Source organism: Dendrobates tinctorius, unplaced genomic scaffold (assembly GCF_039654945.1).
Source record: "Dendrobates tinctorius isolate UK_male_01 unplaced genomic scaffold, ASM3965494v1 ptg000295l, whole genome shotgun sequence".
Taxonomy (NCBI): Eukaryota; Metazoa; Chordata; class Amphibia; order Anura; family Dendrobatidae; genus Dendrobates; species Dendrobates tinctorius.
In genome coordinates this window covers 2,060,818-2,083,993 of record NW_027361962.1, presented here as the reverse complement: position 1 = coordinate 2,083,993, position 23,176 = coordinate 2,060,818, and the positions used below count along the sequence as shown (strand labels likewise).

At 45.0% G+C, this 23,176-nt stretch overlaps 1 protein-coding gene across 1 annotated transcript in view; it reads right to left on the bottom strand.

Annotated features, from left to right (window-relative positions):
• Positions 1 to 1,306: 1,306 nt before the first annotated feature.
• Positions 1,307 to 23,176, bottom strand: part of LOC141073047 (uncharacterized) — a 44,741-nt gene continuing 22,871 nt past the window's right edge. Inside the window, exons 3-5 of the mRNA XM_073560366.1 lie at positions 19,631 to 20,022; positions 16,073 to 17,693; positions 1,307 to 2,772 (exon numbers count right to left, since the gene is read on the bottom strand). Coding sequence (XP_073416467.1) covers positions 1,569 to 2,772; positions 16,073 to 17,693; positions 19,631 to 19,883 — 3,078 coding nt within the window. The 5' untranslated portion in view covers positions 19,884 to 20,022 and the 3' untranslated portion in view covers positions 1,307 to 1,568. The remainder of the gene's footprint in view (positions 2,773 to 16,072; positions 17,694 to 19,630; positions 20,023 to 23,176) is intronic.

Below are 23,176 nucleotides of genomic sequence, written 5' to 3'. Positions count from 1 at the left end.
TTTTGGAATTGTTAGGAATTGTGTCTTGAGAATCTAATTTTTCAAAATTTCTAATTTTTCCTGGACATTTAGAATATCCAGCAATTGGATCCCTCCAATTCTTTCTGAGTCCCTTAAAATCTGCCTTTCTGAAATCTAACCTTGAAGTCTTCACAGGTTTTCCTCATCTAGTTATCCAAAATTCTATGCCAGCATGATCGCTGCCTCCTAGGGACCCAGCCACAATTTCCTCCTCAACTATTTCCTCCCTGTTTATAAGGATTAGATCCAAGGTAGCAGATCCCCTTGTTTTCTCCCCTACCTTTTGGAAGATAAAGTTGTCAGCAAGAGAGGATAAGAATTTGCTGGAACTGTTACGTTGCCTGAAAGAGATTCCCATCAAATGTCTGGATAGTTGAAATCTCCCATGATTACTACATCATATTTTTTGAGAACTTGGCCATGTGATGGATAAAGAGTTCATTCCTATCTTCAGTCTGTCCAGGTGGCCTGTAGCAAACGCCTACAATGGTGTCCCTTCCATTGTTCGGTCCTTGTATTCTTACCCAAACAGTTTCCACAGAACTCCCAGTCTCTGAAGCTTCAATCTCTGTGCAGGTATATGCCTTTCTAACATACAATGCTACACCTCCTCCCCGTTTATTAAGTCTGTTTTTTTGTAAATAAATTGCATCCTTCTAGCCTTGTAGTCCAATCATGTGTATCGTCCCACAAAGTTTGAGTGATGCCAATAAAATAATCTCTCTCTTCCTTTGTTAGTAGCTCCAATTCTCCTTGTTTGCTGCCCATACTCTGTGCATTTGTATAGAAACATATTCGTTTGTGATCAGTTTCTGAAAGATGAAAACTTTATGGGTGACAAAATATGACATAAACCAAACAACCTCCTACGCACAGTATGACGGTGGCCCCCACAAATTTGAGAAAGGTCCCCACAAAGAAAGTGATGAGTTTCTCCACACACAACATGATGCTGTCCCACATGTATGATGAATCCCACAGTATATCAGCCCAACACTACCCCCTACACAGTATGAAAACCCACAATTTTTCATTCCAGTAATTTCATTTTATGTTCTTATGAAGCACGTAAAGGGTTAAAAAACTTCCTGAAAGCTGTTTCGTATACTTTGTGGGTGGAATTTTTAAAATGATATTCCATCAGTGGAATTTCCAGTATATAGACCCCTCAAAAATCACTTCACAAACTAATAGGTTCCTAAACACGCTTTGAAAATAACAAAAACTTTCTAATACCCTTTTAACTCTTGTGACAAAGTAAAGAATTATGCTGACATAGTAGACACAAGGTAAATGTTATTTATTTTTGTCTAGTATAAGTATCTGGTGTGCAGGGATAAACGTTCAAAGTTTAAATATTTTTAATTTTTTTGGTCAAATTTCTATAAAGCAAAACATATTGATATAAATGTATTACTAAAATAAAGTACAATGTGTCAGGAAAAAAGAAAACTCACATAACTGAGATATGTTGAAAAATTCCATCGTTATTACCACAAAAAAGTAACGTCAGATGATTTGAAACATTTTGCTAGTTCACTAAGGGGTTAAAGTGGCATCTTCCCACTGTGAGTTCTCTGGTGTCTAACAAGTTGTGATTTCTTAGTAAAACATTTCCCACATTCTGAACAGGAATACGGCTTCTCTCCTGTATGAATTCTTTGATGTGTAACAAGAGATGATTTATCTGTGAAAAATTTCCCACATTCTGAGCATGAGAATGGCTTCTCTCCTGTGTGAGTTCTCTCATGTCTAAGAAGTTGTGATTTCATTGTAAACAATTTCCCACATTCTAGGCATGGAAATGGCTTCTCTCCTGTGTGAGTTCTGTCATGTACAGTGAGAATAGATTTTTTAATAAAACATTTCCCACATTTTGAACATGAAAATGGTTTCTCCCCTATGTGATTTTTCTGATGTGTAACAAGAGACGATTTATCTGTAAAACATTTCTCACATTCTGAGCATGAAAATAGCTTCTCTCCTGTGTGAATTTTCTGATGTGTGGCAAGATGTGATTTATCTGTGAAACATTTTCCACATTCTGAACATAAAAATGGCTCCTCTCCTGTGTGAATTTTCTCATGTAAAACAAGATGATTTTTCTTAGTAAAACAATTCCCACATTCTGAACATGAATACGGCTTCTCTCCTGTGTGAATTCTCTGATGTACAACAAGATGTGATTTATATGTAAAACATTTCCCACATTCTGAACATGAATATGGTTTCTCTCCTGTGTGAATTCTCTGATGTGTAACAAGATTTGATTTATATGTAAAACATTTCTCACATTCTGAACATGAAAATGGCTTCTCCTCTTTGTGAATTCTCTGATGTATAACAAGAATTGATTTATCTGCAAAACATTTCCCACATTCTGAACATGAGAATGGCTTCTCTCCTGTGTGAATTCTTTCATGTATAATAAGATGAGATTTCTTCGTAAAACATTTCTCACATTCTGAACATGAAAATGGCTTCTCTCCTGTGTGGGATCGCTCATGCACAACAAGTCTTGATTTAAATGCAAAACATTTCCCACATTCTGAACATGAATACGGCTTCTCTCCTGTGTGGGATCTCTCATGCACAACAAGATTTGATTTAAATGCAAAACATTTCCCACATTCTGAACATGAGAATGGCTTCTCTCCTGTGTGGGATCTCTCATGCAGAACAAGTCTTGATTTGTAAGCAAAACATTTCCCACATTCTGAACATGATAACGGCTTTACTCCTGTGTGAATTCTCCTATGTTCAGCAAGTTTTGATTTATCTGTAAAACAATTCTTAAATTCTGAGCATGAAATTGGCTCTTTAAATTTGGGCGCTCTGTGATCTTCCACACTTCTTCTGTCATTTTTTTTTTGCTTAAGAGTTTGTGATGAAATAGGAGATAGTTCTTTGGTATAAAGGACTGAGGGTATATCTGAGATGTTGCCATGATCTTCATATGTTTCTTGTTTGATGCTACAATCATCTGCCTTAAAATCTGCATATATCACATGTCCTTCGGAGCTGCTGGTACAGTGATCTGCCAAGAATAAAACTGATTTATTTTTGAACAAAATAAACTTAAAAATTCTTTTCATCTAAATCTGAAAATGAAAAATGTAAGAAAGTAAGAAATCTAAAATGTGTATGGTATGTACAACTTCAATGAATGACTAATTACAGTGTAATTTACATGATGTGATGACTGAACAAATAATCAATTGTAATGTTCCTTCCCGATCATTGCCTTTCCTTCTGAAAATAAAAAAATCTTCTGCAATAATAATACATACATGAGAGAATGGAAACAAACCATCACTGCTACATCAAAAGAAAGCTAATAATCCCCAATCAACTTCCTATATCATCATTCAGTTATATTCTTCCTGCAGCAGTGAACTGCGTGTGGGGAACTCAGCTGGCAGGTCAGCTCATCAGACTCTACCGAGGGAGGAAAGAGAGAGAGGAGGAGGGAGATGGGGGCAGGCGCAGCTATAGATGCTCACTGCGCAGGCGCCAGATTCCCAGCCCCGCAGTGTGAATACATCATAACAGACTGCAGGGTGGGATCTGGGGCCTCCGCTACACGCAGGCGCGATAGCCTGATGTCAGTTCTCTGGCAGCGCGCACTGCACATGCCCAAGAACTGTTGGCACAGTGCAGGCGCCGGGCATGTAACAGCAACACAGGAGGCGGCGCAAAGATGCAAGAGGGGGATGATGGACGGCTGGGAGGCGGCTGACACAGGGGGAGACACCAGACCTCTGGGACTCAATACAGGTATGGGGCGTAATTTATAAAAGTCAATATTTCAGTGTTATTAGGGATCAGAAACATAAGAGTCACATTCACAGAATGCAGCCTTAGTGCTGCTGAAGGTGGCTGTTTAACTTAAAAACGCCCTGGGGGGGGGGGTGACAGGTTCCCTTTAAATCCATACTGTAGATGCACAGCTGATGTTATCACACAAAGCGCTATCACATTGTCGCCATATACAAACTGTATTTTAGGTTAATGTGGGAATCTATAGCAAAAAAATGAAACAACACATAATAACATAAAAGCTATAGCCCAGAAATGTCCGGTGAATGAGGAGAATGTGACTTATTCATTTCGTGGTGACTCCTCATCAGGACGGTTACCTATAAGATCTTCCTCTTTGCACCGCCACTCATCTCCCCGCACAATTTTTTCATCTTTCTCCATTATGGCTTCAGGATTATTCTTCAGATTTTTGCCTGGATTTCAAAACTGTGAAAATAATAATAATGTAAAAGTCACAGACAGAAGGAAAACTCACGTGGAATGTTCTAGATGGACGCTTTTACTACAAGCTCGTGTGACACCTGCACCGCCAACCGATGCCGACATCACCACCTCCTATATCACCAGTACCGCCCTCAGAGTCAGTATAGCAGTGCCTAGTGATACAGTAAAAGCCGGGTGTCACGGGGCATTGGGGGGGGTAGACAGGTGATGTGGAACCGGGACTCCTGAACTGCCCCTAACACTAAGGGGGTACCCTGACTTTCCTTTACTTGGGGGTACACTTGAAGGTAGTGAGGCCCAAGTCCCCGACCTGTCCCTGTCTCCTGTTTAGCCCTGAGGTAAACCCCCAACCCCCTCCCCAGGAGGTGAGACAGGGAAAAAGTGTACTACACAAAATCCCAAAGGAAAGAGGGAAAAACAGCAAAACACTTATCTTGCTCTGCTGCAGTCATCAGGCAGCAGAGTGAATCACTGGATAAACTTTTCGCAGTGGCTCAACACCTAAGAGCCAGCTGCCACCTTCACCACCTACCTCTGCTGCGGACACCGGGCAGTCAGAGTTCACACCAGTTTCAGCAGTGGCTCTTCACCTCAGAGCCCGCCGCTCACTTCACTGTGGTTTGCATCCAAAAGGAAAATGCTGCTATTACCAACACCTGCTCATAGACCATGTGACCCTATATAGGAAAAGGGAATGGTCAAATGATCAGGGGCCAAAAGCTGCTATAACCCCACTGACCACCGGGGGCAAAAGGCAAACTAAAGAAAGTATCAGATGTAATGACACTTGTGGCCACCGGGGGCAAAAACCCATATCAAGCCCCCAGAAGCCTGAAAATAAAGGTTTTCATGAGGGAACCCAGACTCTGACACGGATCCAAGAATTGGACCGTGACACCGGGGTCGCTGGAGCAGGGTATGCTAAGTGTACCACATTACGAGAAAGTGATTTACTTCTTTACTTTGTCTTCGCTTTTCGGATGCCCTAACGTGTTTATTTTTCCATTATATCAGGGTGTGTGCACACGCACACGGGTCCGCAGCGGATTTGGCCCTGCGGATCCGCAGCAGTTTCTGCTGCGTTGTACAGTACCTTTATTTTCTATGCAAAATGAAAACTGCAGTGCAGATGCTGCGGAAGTTTCAGCGCGGATTTGCTGCGGTTTCAAATCCGCAGAAAGAATTGACATGTCAATTCTTTCTGCAGATTCCGCTGCGGTTTGCCATATGCTCCATTGTAGAGATGATAAACCGCAGGGCAGAACCGCAGGCTAATCCACAGATAAACCGCAGGTCTTCTGACCTGCGGATTTATCTGCGGATTTTACTAAATTCGCGCGGAAAAAATCCGCAGAGCATTCCGCAGCGTGTGCACGTACCCTAAGAATTTTTTTTATTTGGAAATGTTAAGTATTAATAAATAGTACACTACTTTTGTGTAAAAGAAGGTTTTGCTGACATGACATTACATGTGATATTTTAGTTTGGCTGGATGTAAGTTTAGAATTCCATGAATGGACACAACAGCTGTTATGTGAGACATATACATTGACTTGCGAAAGTATTCAGCCCATTGGCATTTTTCATGTTTTGCTGCCTCACAACCTGGAATTTCACTATTTTTGAGGGTTTGCATCAGTTCACGAAAAGAACATGCCTACAACAGTGAACATTTGGCTTTCTTTTTATTGTGAAGCAAACAACAAATAGAACGAAATAACCGAAAACTTCACTGTGCATAACTATTGATCCTTTCCTAAAGTCAGTACTTTGTAGAGCCTCCTTTTGCAGCAGTTAGAGCTGCAAGTCGCTTTGGATAAATCTCTATCAGCTTTTCACATCTTGCCACTAGGATTTTTGCCCATTCATCAAAGTAAAACTGCTCCAGCTCCTTCAAGTTAGATGGTTTCCTCTAGTGACCAGCATTCTTCAAGTCTGAACACAGATTCTCAATTGGAATAAAGTCTGAGCTTTGATGCCACTCCAAAATGTTTACACTTTTCCCATTGAACCACTTGAGTGTTGCTTTAGCAGTATGCTTTGTGACATTGTCTTGTTGGAAGATGAACCTTCGTTTCAGTATCAAATCACTGACAGCCTAAAACAGGTTTTGCTCAAGACTATTCCTGTATTTCACACCATCCATCTTCCCTTTGACTCGGACCATTTTCCAAGTCCCTGCTGCCGAAAACATCCCCACAGCATGATGCTGCCACCACCATGTTTCACTGTGGAGATGGTATTCTTGGATGATGAGCTGTGTTGGTTTGGCACCAGATGTAGCATTTAGTTTGGTGGAAAAAAATTCAATTTTGGTCTCATCTGACCACAGCACCTTCCGACTTACATTTGGGAAGTCTCCCACAAGTCCTTTTCCAAACTCAAAATGAACCTTACAATTTTTGGGGGTAAGTAAAGGCTTTTTTCTGTCCACTCTTCCATATTGGCCTCCTCTATGTAGTGTACAGCTTATTGTGGTTGTGTGGAGAGATACTACAGTCTCTGCTTGGGAACTCTGAAGCTCCTTCAGGGTTACCTTTGGCTTCTGTGCTGCCTCTCTGATTAATGCTCTCCTTGCCCAGCTTGATCAGAGATTGGGATATTTTTGTATAACTTCTCAACAACTTTGTCCCTGACTTTTTTCGAGATCTCTTTGGTCTTCATGGAGTTGTTTGGTTAATGGTGCCTCTTGCTTAATGGTTTTGCAACCTCTGTGGCCTTTCAGAGGCCACAGACCTTGTGACACTTAGATCATCAGTATATACACTTAGGACTTACAAAAAGCTGGTATTATCTCAGGTCAGAGACACTACTCCTCTCAGCCTGCACATTCCTTCATGTTTTATATTAGCAGTGACACAGCTCAGCTTCCTGCCATGCTCCAAAGGATGTCTGAAAGCACATTAAAAAATCTAAGTGCGGTATGTGGCACTCGGGGGCATGGAAATCTCATTGGGACATCGAGTATTTTCCATTTACCATTGAGATTATCACTGATGTCACTACCAGGCATCAGTTTTAATTTAACCCTTCCTATACAAGTAGTAAATCTATTCATCCGTTATCTACAAATGGATATTAACTAGCCCTGGCCTTTATTATAAAAGGGGCACTGGCCAGAGATCCACTAACAATGTTATATTATTATATCCTTGCATCCAGTGTTGCAATCGGGACTCTATTGGGACACAGCTGTATAAAACATAATAGCTACTCATATACAGCAGTGTCCCAATATATGGTCAGAACTTGGGTGGATGTTAATTATTTCTACTTTTAAAATTTTATAAACCTAAATAAAAGTAAATTTTTATTCACATCACATTTTCCCCTTTCCTACTAATCTAACTCTGCTTTGTTTGAAAACTGCAGCTCACATAATTCTGCATCGTGCGGTCAAAGAACCATGAATGTAACAGATGTGATATCACAGAGCACAATCCCTCCGACATTCAGAGATTTACCTCCTGTCTCTCTCTTCTTGCTTCTTCTTTCTTCCCTCCTTTCTTCCCTTCTTCCTGGTTGACTCTGGATCCGCCTCTCCCTGTAGGATTGTGCCGTCCCGAGAGACACCTCGGCGCACCGCTGGCAGAAGCGCCCCTGAAAACACGGACAGATTACATACAGTTTTGTAGGACAATGTTAGTAGTTTGAAATGTATGCGTTTGGGAATTGGGAGCCAATGAAGAGATTTGCAGAGGGGAGAAACGGAAGAGTAGCGAGGAGAAAGGTGGATTAGTCAATTAAGGATGACCTGGAGATTTGCAAGAGTGTTTGCATGGAGGCCACAAAGGAGGATATTGCAGTAGTTGAAGCCTGACAAGAAGGAGGATATGGCTGATGGACACTCTGGGATTCTGGACAGCAGAGAGGTGACATCAGGGCCAGAGAGGTAGATCTGAGTATCATGAGCGAATAGATGGTACTGGATGCAATGGGACTTTATGAATTGTCCTAGGCCAAAGGTATAGATTGAGAAGAGTAGAGGTGCCAAGACAGAGCCTTATGGGACACCAACAGAGAGAGGGTAGGATGAATGTTAGGGACGGCGGAACGCATTAAATATTAAATAATAGAAAGTGTGTTCGCCGCCCGGGGTCCACCGTGCAGTAGGTGTTAAAACCGCTGCTAGACAATGGCAGACGCGCTATATGGCGGTATAATGTGCACGGGTTCAACGTCACCCGATGTGCGCAGAGCGGACTCTTAACTCACAGAGGCGCTGTAACATAAACACCGAGCCTGTTAGACTCACAGGTCTCAGCGAAATTGCACGCACGGTATCTGGTCACAGGACACGGGCCCAAGACAGGGGACGGTGTCTGTCTAGACCTACCGTGCAGCGTCGCTACTGCGGACGCCGGCAAGTGCTGCTGAATGCAGCGTGGCGGCAGACACAGCCGCTATGCGATAGTGCCGTGAGAGACGTGACACCACCGGACGCTAGTGTAGAGGTGCGGTGTGCACAGTGGCCTAAGGTTTGCCACTGACTGGCGCTGACTCTTTCTATAGTTCCCTATCCACATGCATAATATCAGAGGGAGGGGAATCTTAAAAAGTCAGTCACCAGAATCATACATCCATCACCATTCACACATCTAGCAAGAAGAGTCTATACTAGCGCATGGCCGAACGGCCATGCGGGCCTTTTATAGCCGTGCGCTGCCGGGACCTTCCAGATCTCTGAGATGGACCAATCAGATCAGGAGAAGGACCTGAGCGGGATGAGAGGACTTAGCCTCTAAAGTGGCTTGCTGCAGGACAGCCTGCGCTGCTATTGCTGACCCAGAGGTGGCAGCAACAACCATTCCTACGGAGCTGGTCTGAGCAGAGCGTCTGGGACGCCGAGGTTGCTGTCCAGGCTCCTGAGTGGTCAGTGGAGAATGGGAGACCACCGGATGCAAGGCTCTGGATTCCCGCTGTACAGCTGCAGGAACCCGACGCCTAACATTGAGGAGGTAATATGGGAGTGGGAGACACTAAACGTGCAGTTGGAATGGTATGAGGAGATGCAAGGGAAGAGAGGATTTGTAGAAGCAGAGAGTGATCAATTGCGTCAAATGCAGAGGACAAGTCTAGAAGGAGGAGTATAGAGAATTATCTGTTAGCTTTGGCTGTAAGTCGATAGTAATTTTGATCAGAGCAGGTTTCAGTGAAGTGGTGGGGATGGAAGCTGGATTGTAGGTTGTCAAAGAGTGAGATGGGAGGGAAGTTGAGCATGGAAATGCTGTTCCGAGTAGATTGGAGGCAAACGGGTGCAGCAATAGGGGGCAATAGCTAGATGTAGAGCTCGGGTTGAGGGATGGCTTCTCTTGGATAGGTGTCATGCCTGGAAGCAGAAAGGAATATACCAGAAGTTAGCGATAGGTTGAAGAGGTGGGTTAGGGCTGGGATAAGCGTGGTGGGGAGTTTGAGGAGGAGGCAGTATGGGGTCCAGTACTCAATGTCAGTGAGTACTGCCATGTACGAGATGGGCGAATGAGTCACTGACTGACGCGAGTATGGCGTTGTAGAAAATGATGGCACTGTCTGTGTCTTGGAGTGAAGATATGGAGGACAGCGGTATAATAGAGTCAGAGTGTGTAAATATTTGGGTGTCCGAGCTTTCTGCAGCGGGGGGCACTGATTGTTGGACATGGGGGGCAGGTGAGGAGGACAGGGATGAGAAAGTGAGTAGATGGTGGTCAGATGGAGGCGAGGTGATTTAGTGAGGCTAGATAGGGAGAAGAGGTGGGTGAAGGTAAGGTCTAAGGTATGTCCGTCTGTGTGTGTATCTAATCTTATGTGTGATACCGTCTTCTTTTTCATTGTATCTAGTCACATGTGCTATTGGTTTCTAAACTAATGTATCTAATTTGTACATGTAAGATACAATCTGCTGAATCACTGTATATAGTGCAGGCACCCATCATACCGTAGCTGAGCTATGTATCCTCTCATGTGTGATTCTGACTGATGAGCTGCTGTATCTGATCTTATGTGCGATACTGTCTGCTGAGCTGCACATCTAATCCTATCACGAGTGATATTGTCTGCTGGGCCACTATATCTAATCACAGCATATGTGATATCATCTGCTGAACTGATTAAACCTTTCCCAACATATGACGTACTGGTATGTCATATGCCATCTGCATGACTTTGATCCAGGCTCAGGAGCTGATGTTCTGCTGGCAGATGATGGCTGTGTTATTGAGCCATCATCTGCCACTAACAGCCGTGAGTGGAGTGGCGCTCTGCCCATGGCTATAGACCTGTTGAATACTGGTGCCACTCTATCCAGCCATCGGCCAACCTCAATGCAATTTTACTGATAGAAACCAAGGACGTCTACTCGGTCCGTGACTGCACAGATAGATAACCCAGTGATAGCTCTGAGTACCGATAATGTAGATGTCAGTAGCTGCCACCTGCAGTCCCATGTAACACCACTGATAACACAGTGATTATACACGACAGAATAAAACCTAAGTGCAAAGAGACGTTCAACATGTTGGAAAAAAACTGCTGCTCACATAATTCTGCATCGTGCGGTCAAAAACCATAAATGTAATAGATGTGATATCACAGAGCACAATCCCACCGACATTCAGAGATTTACCTCCCGTCTCTCTCTCTTCCCTCCTGTCTCTCTCTTTCCTCCTCTCTCTCTCCCCTCCTGTCTCTCTTCCCTCCTGTCTCTCTCTCTTCCCTCTCGTCTCTTTTTCCTCCTGTCTCTCTCTCTTCCCTCCTGTCTCTCTCTTTCCTCCTGTCTCTCTCTTCCCTCCTGTCTCTCTCTCTCCCCTCCTGTCTCTCTCTTTCCTCCTGTCTCTCTCTTTCCTCCTGTCTCTCTTTCCTCCTGTCTCTCTCTCTCCCCTCCTGTCTCTCTCTTCCCTCCTGTCTCTCTCTCTTCTCTCCTGTCTCTCTCTTCCCTCCTGTCTCTCTCTCCCCTCCTGTGTCTCTCTTTCCTCCTGTCTCTCTCTTCCCTCCTGTCTCTCTCTCTCCTCCTGTGTCTCTCTTTCCTCCTGTCTCTCTCTCTTTCCTCCTGTCTCTCTCTTTCTCCCCTCCTGTCTCTTTCTCTTCCCTCCCGTCTCTATCTTTGTTACCTCAGTCTCGCCTTCCTTCTTTCCCTCTTTCTTCCGACTTCCTGGCTACCTCTGGCCCCGCCCATCCATGTAGCCCCGCCCCTCCCATGTGACCCCGCAGGCTGATAGCTGTGAGGCTGTAGAGGGGAGGGAGCAGCTGTGAGGGTCCTGTCTCCACTGCTGACTGCAGGCTGTGGGGATTCCTGCTACTTCACCAAATACTTAGCTGTCCTGAATATTGAGCTCATGTTGTCCTTAGCAGCCCACTATTCTTGCTGCATATGCACTCCTGCCTTTGCATTAATTGAACTGTCATTTCTTGCACAAAGCCAGAGGAATGAAACCAGAGACACAAGACCAAGATGTATGAGGGGCGCAGAGGCGTTATGAGGCACAGTGGTACTATGAAGCCCCCGTGAGGCACTATGAGTCGCTGTGAGGCACTACAAGCCCCAGAGCCTCCGTGAGGTGCTATGAGGCAGAGATGTGGGGAGGAGGACTGCAGTCACCGGGCACATACCCAGGGGACCGCCATCAGGGTTCCTGAGGGAACGATACTGGGAGAACAGTAAAGGGAGAGACTTGACTGAAGTTGTCAGGGAAACGGGGCGGGGCAAGGGTAAAAGGAGCAGGGGGCGCGCTGAAGAGGCTGTTGGGAGAGAGTGTGACAACAGACAGGAAGCCGTGTGAGACAGAGGACCGAGGGAGCGGCCGGTGTGTTGTGGAGAGACCGACAGGGCCCTGTGAAAGGAAAGCTGTGGACTAGTGACATGTGAGAGCCTTGCACCGGCGGCCGCTGCCCTCATACGGTCACATACAGCCGCCCCTGCTGTTTTCCATCCTGCTGTAACAGGTCCACGACCTCCACTGACCGCTGCGACTAGAGACTATTCCTTTACAGCAGTCAGGACACTGCCCCCCTGCCTTCTCCCACAGCTGCGGCCCTGTCATCACCAGCCCCAGGGGGGCGCCACCTCGCTACAGGCGGCAGTAGAGGCCCCCGTCCGGTTTGCTGAGGGACTCTGGGCAGAGACTGGTGAACGGTTACATTTAGAGACTGTGTCATCACCGCGCCCACCGGCATTGTTCCTTCAGGGCCTGTTGCGCCCCATTGGCACCGTTTCTTCAGGGCCTGTTGCGCCCCATTGTCATCATTTCTTCACGGCCTGTTGCACCCCACCGTCACCGTTTCTTCAGGGCCTGTTGTGCCCCATCGTCACAGTTTCTTCAGGGCCTGTTGCGCCCCACCGGCATCGTTTCCTCAGGGCCTGTTGCACCCCACCGACATAGTTTCTTCAGGGCCTGTTGCGCCCAGTTTCATCCTGGAGTATCGAGGCGACAAGGCAGCCGCATCAGCGACCTCTACGCGGCCACGCCTGTGAACCTGACAGACCCCTGGAAGCATAAGTTTATTATAGTAGATAAGGACCCCCAGTTTGGTCATACGTGGCCTATAGCACCCCGGGCAAACCGGGTTAGTCGCATCCATAATAAGAAAGTGTTGTTAGGTTTGTTGAGTCCCTAAGTGGACTGGTTATTGTTAACCCCTTTTGTTTGCTCAATATAGCCCCAGCGGCTACAGTTTATAAAAGTTGTTTCCACAAACCACACTCAGTCTCGTGCCTCGTCACTGCGTCATGCGAACCTGCTGAACCCTACACAGACTGGGACTGCGCTTGCGAGACCTGACTTAAAATTACATTTAAGAAAGCAATCCATCTGAATTCAGGATAAACCTCCACTATGAGTGGTATATTTCAATTGTCCGATTAGCCCCACCTGAAGGAGCCAATTTAATGTTGGCACAGCTGCAGGGCAGTCTTCAGAGATAATGTGCAGAATTAACCCCAGGTGTTCTCCTATGGACAGAGTAGACAGGCTAATTCTGGTTTGTTGGACAACAGTGAAAACATCTGTTTATTTAACCACAAAATGCTCGGCCTAAAGGCCCTTCTCACATAGCGAGATCACTAACGAGATCGCTGCTGTGGGACGCCCTCACACCCAGGGCAGTGGGGTACTCGGTACCGGGCCCGATGGTCCTTAATGGGAGATGTCACGGTAGCTGGAACCTGGCCCATGGCCCTGGGAGCCTATTGTAAATGTTCAGTGTCAATGTGTAAGTCGTGACGCCACCTGTGGTGTTCGGCAATGAAGATGTAAGCCGACGCTGCAGACAGATCCTCTGGGACAGAAGGTGTGGTGCAGCATTGATGTTATAGCCCTCCACAGGCAGGGCTGTAGTCCCAGGGCAGAGTAGGTGAAGTGACACGTAGATGGTGTAGTGTCAAGCGCAAGGAATGTAGCAGTGCTGGGCAGGTTGGTGCAGGAATAAGTGGACACCAGGGCATGTAGTTCCAAAGCTTTACTCACAGTCTGTTGTACAAACAGGTGCCTGCCTCCGTGCCGTGTCCTCCGGGTCAGGGACTCAGTCAACCTCCAGGCCAGATGGAATACTCCTTTCCAACACTCCGCCAACATGTGCCTTTCTGAACGCCTCCTCTTATAGTGCCTTTAAATGAAGTACTCCTAGTACTGAGTTACACTGGAGTCCTTCCTGTCCGATGTTCTTATGAACTCTAATTGTACAGCAGACAGCTGTAGCCTGCTTCGGGGACTTCTTGCTACTTAGTCCCGGCTCACTATCCAGTTGCTGTTGTGCCCCCAAGTGTTGTGTGGGAATAAAGTGGTCACTACTTCTATTCCTCCGGTGTCTGCTGCAGGACCATTAGTATCCATACAACCTCGGGACCGGGCCCCAGCCTTGCGCTTGGAACTTCTAGGAAGGGTTCTCTTCTAACCCACGTCCTCTGTTCCCTTTTCCTCCTCACGTTCCGTACTAGTCTTTCTTTCTATGGAGAATCAGGCTTTCAGTCTATGTTGCTCTCTCTCTTCCTTTCCCGTGCCAGCAGACCCAGGTCACTGGGATCTGCTGCAGCACTTCCATCCATCTATCCCTCTCTCCAGGGATCTTCTCTCCAACTCTCTAACCAACTGACTGTTGTCCTAAACTCTTCCTGCTCCTTGTAATGTAATCTAACTCCACCCACCTCCCAGCACGTTTCGTGTTCCAAGCAGGGAGCCACCAATGGGTGCTTTGCTATACTCCAAGCAGGGAGCCGCCGAAGGTACTTTGCTACACTACTCTGTGGTGTGGGGTGCAGGTGATGGAGCGTGGTCAGGAGTCTCCACCTTACCTGGATGGTTGGATACCACACCTCAGGAAGAGGTGCAGTACCTCTGTGGCGACTGAGCCTCAGGGACGCCACAGATGCGTCACCGATTTTGTAACGCAACAGCGATCACGCTACATGTGACACATAGCGGCGACCGGGCCCCCTGCTGGATATCGCTGATCGTGCTCGAATGCCCTGGGCCATTTTTTCATCGTCGGCGTCCTGCTGGCCAACATGCATTGCTGTGTTTGACGCCGACGAGCGACCTCGTTGGCGACACAGAACTCAGCGATGCAGGCTGGAATCGTTCAGAATAGCTGCTGTGTGACAACGCACCAGCGATCCTTACCAGGTCGCTTCGTAGTCGGGATCGCTGGTGCGTCGTTGAAGAGATCTGCCTGTTTGGCAGCTTACTAGCGACCATGTAGCGACGCACCAGCGATCGTTACCAGGTCGTATCATTGTCGGGATCGCTGGTGCGTCGCTATGTGAAACGGGACCCTAAGTTAAACTTTGAAGTCCAATCAAGAGTCCTGTGCAGCCATGACATGTTACCCAGACATGAGTCAAATCTTTAGCCTCGAGGTCCAAGGCCTAGCTTCCCCATAAAGACAAACTTCAGCAGGAGACCCTAGGCCCAGCTTTGGCATGAAGGCATGAGGCTAATATCAAACCAGAGTCCTAATCCGTGAAGACAGCATTAACACCATGCATTTACCTGTGCTGCTTCTGCTTACCATTAGAGGAACAGAGGAAGCTGGTAATGCTGAAAACCCCCCATGGAAGGACACGGTGTCACAACTAGGAATACTGCATTACTGCATTACTGCAAATGTTGGCTGGTTGTTGGCTAAAGGACCTCTACCCAAGAGTTGTTGGCCCTGGACTGCTTGACAGCGGGAAGGGAAGGCCAAGACCACCCGATCTCCCTGAGTCCATACTCTGACACTCCACAGGAGATATCGTCACTCTAGGAGCAACCTCTCATGCAACACTCTCCTGTGGGGATAGAGAAAACACTGAAGGGTGGAGGTGGGTGCGGCCTTTTAACCTCTCTGTGATTCTGTCCAGTAATAGGACAAGGAAAGATTACCTCCTGGTATGCTGTCCAGAGAGACCAACTTGAAAATAAGTTTTGTGAATTGACCTAAATTAATGAAAACTTGCTGTTAAACTTTTAACTCTTCTGACAAAATAAAAGGACATCTGAAGAATTATGGTGACATAATAAAACATAAGGTAAATTTTATTAACTTTTTTGTTTAGTATAACTATTTGGTTTACGGGTGTAACCCAAGTTTGATTATTGCAAATTATTCATATTTTTTGTTTGACAAGCTTCTTACATTTTAATAAGTAAAAGCAAAAGTTATTGATTTAAATGTATTACTTACATCAATTAAATTTTTCAGAAAAAAAAATATTCCAGGTAACTGTGATAACTTGAAATATTCCATTGTTATTACAACAATAAAGTGACACGTCAAATTTGAAAAACTGACTTGGTTACTAAGAGGTTAAAATTGTTTATTCTCAGTGTGACTTATCTGATGTCTAGTAAGATGGGACCTCTTAGTAAAACATTTTCCACATTCTAAACATGAGAATGGCTTCTCTCCGGTGTGAATTCTCTCATGCGTAACAAGATGATATTTCTCAGTAAAACATTTCCCACATTCTGAACATGAGAATGGTTTCTCTCCGGTGTGAATTCTCTCATGCCTAACCAGATAAGATTTTGTTGTAAAACATTTCCCACATTCTGAACATAAAAATGGCTTCTCTCCTGTGTGAATTCTATCATGCCTAATAAGATTACATTTCTCAGTAAAACATTTCCCACATTCTAAACATAAAAATGGCTTCTCTCTAGTGTGACATTTCTCATGTTCAGCAATATTTGATTTATCAGAAAAACATTTCCCACATTGTGAGCAATAAAATGGCTTCTCTACTGTGTGACCTCTCTGATGTATAACAAGTGATGATTTCTCTTTGAAACATTTTCCACATTCCGAGCATGAGTATGGCTTCTCTCCGGTGTGAATTCTCTCATGAACAATAAGATGAGATTTCTTACTACAACGTTTCCCACACACTGAACATGAAAATTGCTTATCTCCTCTGTGAATTCTCTCATGTGTAACAAGAATTGATTTCCTTGTAAAACATTTCCCACATTCTGAGCATGAAAATGGCTTCACTCCTGTGTGATTTCTCTGATGTACAACAAGAGTTGCTTTTTCTGTAAAACATTTTCCACATTCTGAACAAGAAAATGGTTTCTCTCCGGTGTGATTTCTCTGATGTATAATAAGATGAGATTTCTTAGTAAAACATGTCCCACATTCTGAGCATGAATATGGCTTCTCTCCTGTGTGACTTCTCTGGTGTGCATCAAGAGTTGCTTTTCCTGTAAAACATTTTCCACATTCTGAACATGAAAATGCCTTCACTCCTGTGTGAATTCTTTCATGTATAAGAAGATGAGATATACTATTACAACGTTTCCCACATTCTGAGCATGAATATGGCTTCTCTCCTGTGTGAGTTCTCTGATGTACAACAAGATTTGCTTTTCCTGTAAAACATTTTCCACATTCTGAACATGAAAATGGCTTCTCTCCTGTGTGAATTCTCTCATGTATAATAAGTTGAGATTTCTTATTAAAACATTTCTCACATTCAGAACATGAATACGGCTTCTCTCCTGTGTGATTTCTCTGATGCACAAGAAGAGTAGATTTTTCTGTAAAACATTTCCCACATTCTGAACATGAATATGGCTTCTCTCCTGTGTGACTTCTCTCATGTACAACAAGACTAGATTTGTAAGAAAAACATTTTCCACATTCTAAGCAAGAAAATTGCTTCACTCCTGTGTGAGTTCTCCAATGTTTAGCAAATTTTGATTTATCTGTGAAACATTTCTCACATTCTGAGCACGAAATTGGCTTCTTTCTTGTGCGTGCCTTTTTATTTTCTACAATTCTTTTATTTTGCTCAACACTCTGTGAAGAATTAGGAGAAAGTCCTTTGATAGGAAGGGCTGAGGATATATTTGAGATGTTGTCATGATCTTTATATGTTTCTTGTTTGAAGCTATCATCTTCTACTTTAATATACGAAGATATCAGATGTCCTTCGGAGCTGCTATTATACTCATCTGCCAAGAATAAAAGTGAAAGGATTTTTTAACAAAACTTTAAAAATCATATTCATCTACATACAAAAATTACAAATTTAAAATGCTAAAACCTTCATACAATTGTAAGGGTGTGTGCACACGCTGCGGATTCTGCTGCGGTTCCACAGCGGATTTGGCCGCTGCAGGTCCGCAGCAGTTTTTGCTGCGGTGTACACTACCATTATTCCTTATGGGAATAAAAAACCGCAGTGCAGAAGGTGCGGATTTTTCCGCGCGGATTTCCTGCGGTTTTGAAACCACAGAAAGAATTGACATGTCAATTCTTTCTCCGGATTCCGCTGCGGTTTGCCATCTCCTCCATTGTGGAGATGAAAAACCGCAGGGCAAAATCGCAGAGCAATCCGCAGGTCTTTTGACCTGCAGATTTACCTGCGGATTTTACAAAATCTGCACCCCATTCCGCAGCGTGTACACGTAGCCTAAGGCATGTACTAATGCTTTATTATTAACTGATTAAAGTGTCATTTACATGATGTGATGACTGCAAAAATAATCAATTGTACTAACGTTCCTTCCCAATCATTGTCCAATGCAAACATCAAACAATAAAACATTTGTGTCAATGATCCTATGTTTTATATATACCTGTATTTTTCGGATTATAAGACGCACTTTTTTCCGCCAAATTTGGGGGGAAAATGGGGGTGCATCTTTTAAATATTCCTTACCAGCTGTGGTGGAGCAGGGTCCCAGGGTCGCTGCAGGCCGCAGGCTGGGAAGAGGGGATGTTCGGATGTGTGTCGCGCCGTTGTGGGTATACTGTTGTCATGGGAAGCCTAGGTAACTTTAGGCTGAAACCCCGGGGCCCCTGCGGTGTCCCTCAGACTAGGGGAAACCCTGTCTGTCCCTCAACCCAGGGTTTACACTGAAGGTGTGCCTGCCTGGGCCTCCACCCTGTCCCTGTCTCCTGTCCAGCCCTAAGCTGAACCCACCACCCTCCACCCAGTGAGGAGACCAAGCACCAGACCCCACAAATAAGTATGGACAGGGATAACGGAAATGCACCACACCGCGAACACACAGGGGAATACAGTAATGTGCAAGGTCAACCAAATAATACAACACAGGGAGGCAAAATGGCAACAATGGAATATACTACACCAGAAACCGTATGCTCCTTAGACCACCACTCCAGACCGGTATCGCTTAGCACAAGGCAAGAGCTATAGTCGGCAACGCCCATAGTCACACAGGGCAATTTAAAGACAGAGGGCGTGGCTAAGCCCTCAGCCAGAATGACAGCCTGGTTAACCCAATCCAAGCCGGATCAGAAGACCAACCAGCGCCGCTGAGAATCATGTGGTAGGATGGGGTATTACCACAGTCTGCTGGACACCCTGGTGCGAACAGTGTCCGACATGACAACTGTGCTGCGGGTGATCTCATCTCCCAAGATCTTGGTGTCGAGATCTCCATCTGCGCATGCGCTGCCCCTGGCAGCCATTTTGCCAGAGTCAGCCGCATAGGAAACCATAGAACTGCGGGGGCTCTGGCCTTTCACAAAATGTCGGCAGTGATCCCGCAGCACGCGACACCCACAGCGGCGCGCCGCACATCCGAAAACACACTTATCCCAGCCTGGAGCCTGCAGCAATGCTCCACTCTTGCCTCTTCCAGCAGCGACCCTGGGAACCCGCTACACTGGGGAACATTGCCTAAGCAGAAGGAATCAACTGTTTTTCCAGGATAACCTTTTATGCGGCTTGATTCATACGTCCTTCACAAAGGTTAACCTGCCCAATTCCAGCCTTCCTTGCTGAAGCATTCTCAGATCATCACCGATCCTCCACCAAATTTCACATTGGGTGCAAGACACTGTGGTTTGCACGCTTCTCCAGGTCTCCGCTTACCCATTAAATGACCAGGTGTTGAGCAAAACTGAAAATTAGACTCACCAGAGAAGATTACCTTACTCCAGTCCCCAATGGTCCAATCCTTATGGTCTTTGGCAAACTTCAGCCTGGCTCTCCTTTGCTTCTCAATGATGAAAGGCTTTTTTCTAGCTTTACATGACTTGAGCCCTGCCTCTAGGAGCCTGTTACGAACTGTTCTTACCCTGCACTTCACCCCAGCTGCCATTTGCCAGTCCTTTTCTAGGTCACTTGATGTCATTCTGAGGTTGCTGAGTGACATTCGAATAACGGTCATCCCGGTCAGTGGAGAGTCGATTTCGCCCTCTGCCGGTGTAGCTTTATTGCCCCCAATGTCTGCTGCTTGACCTCGTTGTAATGGACTGCCGTCTTAGAAATTTTAAGGATGAAGGCAACATGACGCTCACTGTATCCTTCTGCAAGTAAAGCCAGAATTGAGCCCTTCTTTTCCTCACTCAACAATTTTCTTTTCAACTCCTTTGGCATGGTTAAAAGTTACTTTTTCATTCCTATTACTTTTGGGATATTACTAGCACTTGTTTTGCAATCCAGCTTGTCCTATTGCAAGAGGATTGTGAACACCACCGCAGGGTTTTTTATACTTTCCTTAGTTAAATAAGATTTGGTTCATGTGATCACCTAATAGGAAGCACATTAAGTAGAATGAAGCTATTTTTTATAAAACTGTGCAGTGGTCTCTTAATTTTTGCCAGAGCTGTATATATATATATATATAAATATATATATATATATATATATATATTAGGGATGTGACTCGCTTAGGTGCAGCGGGAGACAATCATGAGACAGGTTCTTCCCAAAGTTCATGTGGTTTATTCACTTCATAAACCCACAAGGCAGCGTAACACTGAAAGTAACCTTCAGCTCAGGCAAAGGAACACAAAACGTCCGTGGTTGGAGGCTCGGACCAAGAGTCACAGCCCATGCTGGGAGCTGTAGTCCTCCCCATATACACTTTCTGTAGTGTCCCACCTGACCTGGACACATGGAAGTCTGTCCACACTCTGACAGACTCTCTCACACTCACCTCAATTACATAGCCCTGTAACCACACCCACAGGTGATCACATGGCTATGAATCACTAAAGGTTCTATTGCACAGACACACACAGGCTTCCCTGACACAGTGTAACAGAAATATCAGCAGTACCTCTGCTGATCAATACACCCTGGAGTCTGCATCCCAAGGCCACCCACCTTGAGACCCATAATGGTCATTTAGGACCCTGCTCCTGTTACCACACTGAATGTGCCTGTACACCCGTCCTGGGACACCCACACAACGCCCCCTAGCTGACATAGTGGTCACTACACCACTATATATATATATATATATATATATATATATAGATATAAACTGTATATGTCTGCAGCGCATCTATTGTATACATAGAAAATGTGCTGCAATATAAATGCATAAGAGAACGGAAACAAACCATCATTGCCCCATCACAATGAAAGCTAATAAGCCCCAATCAACTTCCTATATCATCAGTTAAAATGATACGATGATGTTGCAGTCCTTACGGGAAGTAGACAGTTGTAGCAGTCATCTTTCTCTGAGCAGTGACTGTTACATCTCCCTTTACTGCCTCAATGACTGGAAGAAACCGGCTACAGAGAAAATATAACTTCACTTCCTCCCAGCAGCTGCTCTTCCAAGAAAAAAGTCCATGATTTAAATACTATTTACCGTACCTACAGATTATCTCTATATCTTTATAAAGGCAGATAATGGCCTGTAACAAGCACTGATGGATCATATGGGAGCATTTTTCTTCCCTCTCTCCATAACAAACAGATGAATGCTTGGTCGAATGTTCATCTCTACAGAGGATTCGGGAGAGACATCGGACAGCAGACTCAGAGAGGTATAATTGTGTATACTAACATTAGGTGACCAGAAAAATGCCCAAAAGAACAAGTCCGAAGCTATGAAGGCCCACAAGAAAACCCACAACCTGTTATGCTATATAGCTCCGGAGCCTGTAAACAGTGTGGCCACAGCTGCATCAGCATGCGCCCATTTTTCTGTGTGTGAATACGGCCTTAGACCTCTTTAACTCCTTGACAGTGCGGCCAATTTCCATTTGTGTATTTCCATTTATTTCCTCCCCTTCTTCCCAGTGCTATAACTCTTATTTTTGTCTCCACATGGACATATGAGGGCATGTTTTTTGGGGGGACAAGTTGTACTTTTGAATGCCATCATTTATTATACCTCATAGTGTAGTGGAAAATGGGAAAAAAATTGCGGTGAAATTGTGAAAAAATACAATTCTGATATTGTTATTTGGGAATTGTTTATATGGTGTACATTTTATGGTAAAAATGACCGCGCTATATGATTCTCCTCATCAATATGATTACAGCGATACCAAACATGTCTAGTTTTTTTTAATTATTTAGTGGTGAAAAAAAAAATCATAAGTTTGAAAACGAATGTTTGGTTTGTGTCACCATTTTCCGAGACCCGAAAGATTTTAGTATTCGACCGATGTAGCGGTGAAAAGTCTTATTTTTTATGGGGCGAGAAAACGGTTTTATTAGTACTATTTTGGGATAGATGTGACTTTTTGATTGCTTCTTACAGCCCTTTTTGTGGAATTGCAAAAACCAAAAGCGTAGTTTTGTCGTTCTTGAATTTTTTCCGTTTACAGTGTTTACTGAACGGGTTCATTGTTTTTGCATTTTAATAGATTGGACTTTTTTGACATACTATAGTCTTTGGATTGTAAGACGCACTGTTTTTTTTTTGGGGGGAGGATAGGGTGCATCTTATAATCCGAATGTAGCTTTCTGGGGGGTGGGCGGATGCGGTGGAGCAGGGTTGCTGCTGCAGGAAGCTGGAGGCAGCAGTGGGGCGATGCTGCAGGCTCAGGCTGGAAGGAGGGGGATGTTCGGCGGTGCAAGGCTGCAGCAGGATCCAGGCTTTCAAAAATGTCAGGAGTACTCTCACTTTCCATCCTTTTCACTGCGGTTTACTTCGTAAAAATGTCCGACGGAGGCGCCATATGCACAAATTAAGATCTTGGTCATTAGCTGACCCCCTGCTGTCATGACAATGCATCGGTGACCCGCGATAACCTCACTGGCGTACTGATGGACGGAGAAAATGACGCAAGCGTGCATGTTGGCGCGTGTTACATTCTGCTGTATTGACAGCGGTATTTAACAGGGTAACAATTGCAGGCGGAGCACTGCTCCGCACACGACTTTTAGCTCCAGGCCCTGGCTGAGATACACAGCTATCACTTGCCGGGTATGGGCTGGCTCGCTGCGGGAGCACACTCCATATACCTACTTCTGACATGTGTCAAACATGCTGTTTTGAACTGCTGATATGTGCCTCTAACAGCCGTGGGTGGAATCGCGATCCACCCGCGTCTGTTAATCCATTAAATGTCGCTGTCAAACTTTGACAGCGGCATTTAACTCGCGCTTCCGGCAAGCGCGCCGGAAATCCTGCCCATCAATGACCCCATCACGTGATCGTGAGTCACCAATGGATTGGCATGACAACCAGAGGTCTCCGGCAGACCTCTATGG